We start from the raw sequence: 8,807 nt of genomic DNA on the forward strand, positions 1-8,807 counted from the left end.
CACACACACACACACACACACACACACACACACACACACACACACACCCCAGTGGCTAAAACCAGGGACTCTCACAACAGGAGGGAGCAAACCCTCTTTTGCTCTCTTTTCATGTGTGTCGAGGAGAATAAAAGGGGTGTCCTTCTTAGCCTGGGCATGCCTGGAGCTGGGCTCCCTGTCCGCCCGTGTCAAGGGCACCAGGAGGCGTCCCCCACTGAAAAGACCCCCAGGACTAGAATTAAAGTCAATTCCAGCCCCCGAGGAGCAGAGGGGGACCCTGTTTTCTGGAGGCGCCGGGTGCTAAGCCGGCCGGCAGCATGTCGAGCCTTTGCCATTGAAACTACCGCTCAGGGGATGCAAAGAGCTACAATGACTCAAACCAGCCACTTCCTCCCTCCCCAAATCAATACATTCTTCAAAACCTCCGCAGGTGACTGTACTCCTCCCGCAGCGGGAAACCAAAACAGGAGCCACACCACAGCCAGCCCGCCGCTCGCTTTACGAGGGGGGCCCATTGCCTTCCTAAAAGCCAGCAGGACACGCGCAGGAGCCCACAGCCCCGAGCTCTCGCGTGGGGCGAGAGGCAAAGCATACTAAAGGGGGGAAAGGGGGACGCTCTCCCTTTAAGAGCGGAGGGGGCGGGGGCAGGGATGCAGATGAGAACGGCTCCGTCCGACCAATCGGGCCGGGGGCGGTGGGCGGGGCCGCTCGCCCTCGGCTTAAAGAAACTTGTGGCCAGGGGCCGGAGGTTCGCATTGGAGCCGAGCGCGCCGGGCCAGCCGCGGCGGAGAGCGGGAGGCAGAAGCAGAGGCGCGCCGCTGCCGCACATCTGGGGCGCATCTGGCCGGCGCTGCTGCATCCCGCGGAGGCGCCCTGCGCCGGGACGGGGACCCTGCGGGGGTTTGGTTGCTCCCGCGGCCCCCTTGCCCTGGGTGTCCCCCGGCGCATCCGCACGGCTCGCCCTTCCCCATGCTCACCATGACCGAGGAGCACGACAAAGCCCTGGAGCCGCCCTGCAGCCCGGCGGGCACCGCCAGCTCCATGTCCCACGTGGACTCGGACTCCGACTCGCCCCTGTCCCCCGCCGGCTCGGAGGGGCTGGGCTGCGCCCCGCCGGCCCCTGCCCCGCGCCCACCCGCCGGCCCCAAGGGGGAGCCGGCCGAGGTGGACGAGCGCTTCCCCGCCTGCATCCGGGACGCCGTGTCGCAGGTGCTGAAGGGCTACGACTGGAGCCTGGTGCCCATGCCCGTGCGGGGCAACGGATCGCTCAAGGCCAAGCCCCACGTCAAGCGGCCCATGAACGCCTTCATGGTGTGGGCGCAGGCCGCCCGCAGGAAGCTCGCCGACCAGTACCCGCATCTGCACAACGCCGAGCTCAGCAAGACCCTGGGCAAGCTCTGGCGGTGAGTGGGGGGCCGGGCTGGGGCGAGGGGACCCGAGCTGGGGGCTGCACTCCGGGAGCGAGCCTGCCTCGCCCACCCGGTCCGGGCACGGCTTGCACACACCCGTGCCTATGCACCATGCACATCGGCACCACACGCTGCATACAACACACATGTGCCACACACAACATACCCACATACGGCCTGGGCACGGCTTGGGCACACACACGCACCAGGCACCTACGCATCACGAACAACACACATACACATGCATCCAACAAGGATGCATGCACCACACGTGTACCACACACAGAAGGCATCACAGTGCATGCACGCTACATGCATGATGCACCCACACCCTGTCCAGACACACACAGACTATGCTCACACACAGGCACCATGCCCACACCCTCCTCAACACTTCTTGTCTGGAGTAGTTTTTCACAGCACCATACTGAGCGGGGGCTGGGGGTTGAGACCAGACACAAGAATCTAGTGAGCGAAAGTGAGACCATTTTACTGTAGAATTATAGACGCTTAAGATGCCGAGGTCCCAGGGGTTCATCTCTACTGCAGGGCACAGTTGTCCTGCTACGGTTGCTGGTGGCCGAGGCCAAACTAGTTTGAAAAGTCTCAAAAGACCGGGCTTTTACCTCTTCCTTTTTTTGGAGACGCTTGGACAGAGTAATCATTGAAGATAGCCAGAGAATGGGACATGAGACGTAGAATGGAGAGTCCCTAACTAAGGACCTGTGATATGTTAATATAGGAGCTCACTGCTTCCCGGAGTGCTCAGGGGGTCTGGGTTCCAATGTTTGCTCTTTAGAGTAAGGGGTTTTAGTCCCTGTTTTGTGCAGCAGGGGAGAATTGTCTGTATTAGTACAAAGACCAGATAGAGGGACTGTCCCAAGAACTGAAGGGGCCAACGTTACCTGCAGCTACCTTGTTCCTGAAAAATTAGACCTATAGCTTTCTTCAGTAATAGTGGGGGGAAATATCCTAGCAAAAAGCACCAGGAGTTCTGCTAGTTGTAAGGCTTTAGATGAGTCCAGAAGGTTAGATGCTGGTGGAATTTTTCGGGCTGGACCTAGCTGGGGGACACAGATCTCTCAAGCTGTGGACCCTTGAAAAAGAGGGTACTGAATTGTCTTTTATTGTAAATTTCTTCCCCTGACCAAAACATTCTTGTGACGCTTCGGACAATTAAAAATGAACTGATTGTGATTGAGCTCAACGTGTAGCAAAGAACAAATGATAAATCCACCATTCAGGTTCTGGGCCCTCTTACGAAATACTAATGAAAGGCCTAACTCTAAGGTGCCAGTCAGATTTTTTGCTTGAATGAAGCATTGGCCCAGTCCTGCTCCTGTTTAAATAAGCGAGAGTTTTGCCATTTTGCTCCTATCAAAGTCAATGAGTCCTATGGGAGCAGGATTGGACCTTCTGAGCATTCCTGTCTGTGGATGAGACTAGTGACATGAACAGACAAACCAAATTCATTCTGATTCGGCAGGAACGGCCAAATCTGGGGTAGATTGTTCCCCATGAAAGGGCATGTATGTCTGTGATGGTTGCGTTGTAGTACGCTCTCAAACTTCCAGACTCTGAGTCTCTCTTCAGCCGAGCTGATTGCTAATGAATGAACGGGGTGCTTCATGTGGCTGCCTTATGGTAGAATTCACTGCAGTCCAGAGCAATGAAAGGACTGTTAAAAGAAACTGGGTGCAGGATTCTTCTTGGCGCCCAGCATCATAATTAAATACTTCTGAGATTTCAGTCTGTCTTGCTCCTTTTCCTCCTCCAACTTTTTACGATGGGTGGATTCTCTGATTGTATTTCTACAACAAGGAAATGTTTGGGGTTTTTTTTAGCTGTAACTTCACAGTGGCTTTTTTGTAATATTTATCTTGCTCGTTTGTATATTTAACCAACTTTACAATGAACTATGTAATTCAATTATACCTTTTATATCATTTTTAATAGACATCTACTGTTTTCATAATTTTTTTTTAAGTTCTTTCTACACATGTATTTATATACTCAACATTTATTTTATATTTAACTTTATTTGTCTAGTACTAATAGTTTACTGGAAAACATCTAGTTGAGAAATTTTTTTAATGCTTTCAAATGCTGCCTTTTGCAAGTCAGACTAATATATATATATATATATATATAAGCTTTTTCTTTGTGTCCATCATAGATTTTTTTTTAAATTAGTTATTTACGATTACACACAGAGAAACATCCTGCATTTGTTCTGATGAGCAGTATTCCTACATTAAACAACTATGGTTTGGGTATTGGCAGGAAGTTTTCAAATAGGAGCTCCAGAGGAAATAAAAACTTTAAATGAAATAGTCTCATTTATATTGATTGGTTTTTTGCAAGAGACAAACGCTCAAACAGAACTGGAGATGATCAGAAATGATTAAGTCATATTAGTGCAGCATGATTTACATGTGAAATATAGCAATAATATTTAGGAGCAGGATATGGAATTAAATTTAAAATTAAAAAAAAAACAGCGTTTTGCCCTGTTCTCAATATCCAGAGTGGATGCTTTAACAGCTCTTTAGCTGATATTTGCAATACGTGCAACAAGTAAAACAAATTGTACTTGTTACAAGTGAAAATTTTATTTTGTGATTTAATGTATTGGTTTGCTGAATCAATGCCTGTAAGCTAGAGAGAGAAATGCTTGAAAACATAAGACATTTGTAGTTTGCTTTTTAAGCAACATGTAATTTACTATTTTTTTTCCCTCTTAAAATATAAAACAGTTTGTTAAGTGAAAATGAGAAACGTCCCTTTGTGGAAGAAGCCGAGAGGCTCAGGGTTCAGCACAAGAAGGATCATCCGGATTATAAATACCAGCCCCGGAGGAGGAAAAGTGTAAAAGCTGGCCAGAGTGATTCTGATTCGGGAGCCGAGCTCAGCCATCATGCAGGGAGTCAGATCTACAAAGCAGACACCGGGCTAAGCGGTGTAGGAGATTCTCACCATCACAGTGATCACACAGGTAAGGAGTCTTGCCAAGATTTATTATCCCAGTAGAACAGTCAGGTTCTGTAATAAACAAAAGGGAAAATTTCTGCCTTCACGCCTAGCTCTGATAACGCTTCCACACACACTTAACTACTGCAAATAGCCCTTGGAAGCCTGCATGTGTTTGGAGGATTGGGACCTTACAATGGGATACTCTAAGCAGTTCCCTTGAAGACAGTGGAAGGTCCCAGATACCTTGGTGATGTGTGTGATATAGGAACATCCGTTGACAGGGCTGAATCCTATTTATTAGAAAATAAATCTATATTTTCAAACTGTCACTAATGTATCAGCATGGTCGGCGGGGGGTGGGGGAGAAGAGAGAGTTAACAGATATAATCAGAGTTAATTATTAATTGGTAACTTTGAAGATGCCTCAAGAATAAGCCCTAGAGATCAAGACTAATTTCATCCCAACCCTTCTGGATTCTGAAGTGGAGCTTTGAATTGGCAAACTTTTAGTGTTGACAGATTCCAAAAGTATTGCTAATGTCCTGTAATTTCAGACGTGTTTGTTCTCCCTATTATGAATCCTGTCTGTGAGATTTTCCTCCCCCGCTCCCTTCTCTTTAAGTTTGCATTAGTATGGGTTTTTATATACAGAATAAGAGTTTCATTTACTGCCTTGTAAAGAAAGTCTGAACCATTTCCATTGACGTGAAACTCAGTTGCACTTTCTGGTCAAGGAATTAGTTTTAGATGTCTTTGCCTCTCCAAAGATTTCATGGAGTACTTCTGCAGTAACCCCACAAAAGTATTAAACTTGGGCTCAGTGGCTCAGAGTCCAGTGGAAACGTAATCTGCAGCTAGTGTTAATCAACATAGTACCACTGAAGCCAGTTTATACCAGCTGAGGATCGCGCTCACTGGCTCAGGAGCTAAGGTGACATCTGCCCATCTTTAACGTGTTTTCTTGATACAATGTTTTATTTAAAGATCCAGCGTTTGAGTTTCTGAATAGCTAAAAGATGATAAACTGCCTGCCCGCCCCCCCAAATAGCCATCAAATCCTTTAATTTTAAAAATGTGTTTTTGTCTTTAGGGCAAACTCATGGACCACCCACCCCTCCTACCACCCCTAAAACGGATCTTCATCATGGGAGCAAGCAAGAGCTGAAACACGAGGGGCGCCGCCTAGTGGAGAGCGGCCGTCAGAACATCGACTTCAGCAATGTGGACATCTCTGAACTCAGCAGCGAGGTCATTAACATGGAGACCTTTGACGTGCGTGAGCTTGACCAGTATTTGCCACTGAATGGCCATTCGGCCATGCCGGCTGACCACGGGCAGAACTCCTCGGCAGGGTCTTACGGCCCTTCCTATTCCCATTCAGCCAACGGCACCAGTGGAGCAGCCCAAGTTTGGACTCACAAAAGCCCATCCTCGGTGTCCCCTACTTTAAATGAAACCAGCCAGCAGAGACCACACATCAAAACGGAGCAACTCAGCCCAAGTCATTACAGCGACCAATCCCATGGGTCTCCAACTCACTCCGACTACGGTTCCTATAGCGCACAGGCTTGTGCCACCACGGCTTCCACCGCTACAGCGGCTGCCTCTTTCTCCAGCTCGCAGTGCGACTATACAGACCTCCAGAGTTCTAATTACTACAACCCTTACTCCGGGTATCCCTCCAGCATTTACCAGTATCCGTATTTCCATTCCTCACGGCGCCCCTACGCCACACCCATCCTGAACGGCTTGTCCATCCCTCCCGCTCACAGCCCCACTGCTAACTGGGACCAGCCTGTCTACACAACCCTGACGAGGCCTTAGAGGACGGAAGGAGTCTGAGAGGTCTTCCCAAAACTATATGCACTAATGAAGGAATGAAGGAAAAACAAAGTGGAGTGCTGTGGCAATTTCCTAAGTGCCTGCTGAGCCACTGGGAACTCTATTCATTGTGACTGGATGTCCGCTTGCTTCGAAATCTCCAAACTTTTAAAAGACAGAGTTCTATTTTTCTTTAATGAAAACAAAACCTATCGGATGGAAAATTCCTTTTGAATAAATGAAGGACAAAACTATTTGACTCCTCTGTGAGGACTGAAGCGAACTTATTAGTTTTGAACGTCTGAGTGCAAAAATGGAAAAATGTACAAGACTTTAAGGGTCTATTGCAATGTGAGATACGGACCAACCTTGGAGGCAAGAACTCACTAGGACCAATTAATATATACAAAAAATTTCAGCTATTCCATATAACGATCTTGTGGGAACATATCCGAGTCGGCTAGGACCAACCAATTTAATGTCTGAGGTGTGTGTTTTAGTCAAGAGTTCTTCTAAGCAAGGTTTGGCTGTAGTTAACATTCATTTTTGTTTTTTGGAAGCTTAAAAGTGTTTGGTGGGTTTTTTTTTTTTTTTTTGGAAATCTGTTTAATATGTATTTATGTTCTGTATTTTGTCTTTTTAATTAATGAAGTAATTTTTGTGCAAAAAGTAGAATTTTAAAAAAAATTAAAGATGGGGCAGAGGGAAGCATAAAAAAATAGTGGAGACGATCCAATAAAATGGTGTTATGAGTATATTTTTTTTAACCACTGCAGAATTGTGTTTGAGAGAGGGGCTGAAATAACCAGTATGTCCCACACAACCAGTCACAAATGTGAAATTGACACACAAATCTAAAACAATAAAAGGAAGGGTGTGTGTGGGGGGGGTGGGGGGAAGCAAAGTTATGAAATTCAACAGCTAAATGATTGGAAGAAGGAACAGGACAGTGGGGATTTTCCTTGCCAGCTGCTTTCAAGATATTAAATTGGATTTGAAGGCATCACTGAATTTTTGTACACTTTCAGAACCAAGGCCAGTTTATAGAAAGGTGTAATTTAATGAGAAATTAGTCCACATTAATTTTGGCTTCTAGGGACCAGATGTCATCCGTCAAGCTGTGAAACTAAAACCTTCTCCACTAAATTTTTTTAGGTACTTAGTTTTAGACTAATATTCATTGATATATTTCTACTTCTTCCATTGTATGCTGAGCATATAATAACCATCTATTTTATGGTAACTTGTGCCTTTAAAAACTTTGTAAATCTTAAACACATTTCAGAGGTTATCTTCTTTTTACCTTTTCTATGTTTCCTACTCTTTTTCTAAAAGTATTTTTTTGCATATTTCCTTTTGGGGATGTGGGGGTGGGGGAAGTTACAGAAAACTCATTTTTATGCAATCTATTTTTCTGTATAAAGTTTGAAAGACTTCAGCTGTTACTTATCTGTTCTGTTCACTAGCTTCTGACTAAGCAATGCTAACTTTTGTACAGATCAATTTGATAAAATTAAAAAAATTTGCTTTTTATCAACCACGTGTTGTGTTTTTCATTATATTAAAAAACATTCTGTGCACTTAATGAAACTCAGAAAACAACACTAGAGAAAGAACTGATTTAATTGCAATTAAAGTGAAATAACATTGCCCAGAGAATTCCCCCCTCTCCTACCGCCACTTTACCAGTATTTAGAGAAGATGGGGCTGAGTCTGGAAATCTTTACTCAACTGAGTAACCCTTTCTCATACGGAGTCATCACAAGGGTTTCAGTGGAAATACTCACACGAGTAAAGATTTGCAGGATTGAATGCCATGGTTTTAAACCAAGGTCATTTTGTTCTATACAGTATATAGGAATTTTAAAGAGTAACAGATTCTGTTCTCTGGCTGGTGAGCTCTTGTAAATACCTCTTAATTACGCTAGCAACAAAATTATATGTTGCATGTAGTGGTTTTTTAAATATAGTCATTAAAACAGTTACATTTTGTGACTTTTTAAAAAAAAAAAAACACATTTCAATTTGGTCCTACTAGTTTAGGCAAACTGGGGCAAGATTTTTCAGGCTGGAGCTTAACTGGGAAGAAGGGTTTTTGGAAACCGTGTGGAATTCACAAAAGCTTCTGTCTGGGAATCACGGAAACAGGCTATCGACTTGGTTTCAAGGCAACCCTGGAAAATCTTTTAAACCAGGAAAATAAATGTGATGACAATTAATGAACGTAGAGAATATTAATAAAGTCTGTGAACAACAGAGACCCAAAGTGAATTTGCTGGTTGCAGTATCTGCCAAGAGCTATCTTGCCAAAGCATCTGTAACAGGACACCATTTTCTCTGTGCTCATTTACAAAACTGCTGGCAAAATTACTTTATTACACTGCAAGCCAAAGTTCTTCTGCAGCTTTAGGAAGAGACATTCCCCCCTCCTCCCCCCCAGTTTACAACACAAGCTTCAAGCAGTATACTAGCTATTGTTAGCACTGAGCAAGACAGATTATTCAACTCTACAGCAAAGAGATACTATTGCCTGTTCTGAGGGAAAGAGCAGTACTTTCCTCCTTTAAAAAAAAAAAAATAGCATCACGTAATAGGGTGGCATCG

The 8,807-nt window shown here is 45.2% G+C and overlaps 1 protein-coding gene across 1 annotated transcript; it reads left to right on the plus strand.

Moving 5' to 3' along the window:
• The first annotated feature begins 776 nt into the window (after positions 1-776).
• Positions 777-7,740, plus strand: SOX8 (SRY-box transcription factor 8). Its single transcript, XM_024212426.2, has 3 exons — positions 777-1,403; positions 4,166-4,404; positions 5,473-7,740. Exons 1-3 carry the CDS (start codon positions 970-972, stop codon positions 6,204-6,206), a joined length of 1,407 nt encoding a protein of 468 aa, XP_024068194.2. The 5' UTR covers positions 777-969; the 3' UTR covers positions 6,207-7,740.
• Positions 7,741-8,807: the final 1,067 nt, after the last annotated feature.

The sequence above is a fragment of the Terrapene carolina genome, unplaced genomic scaffold, assembly GCF_002925995.2.
Source record: "Terrapene carolina triunguis isolate 2854851 unplaced genomic scaffold, T_m_triunguis-2.0 Scaffold93, whole genome shotgun sequence".
In the NCBI taxonomy this organism is placed as follows: Eukaryota; Metazoa; Chordata; order Testudines; family Emydidae; genus Terrapene; species Terrapene triunguis.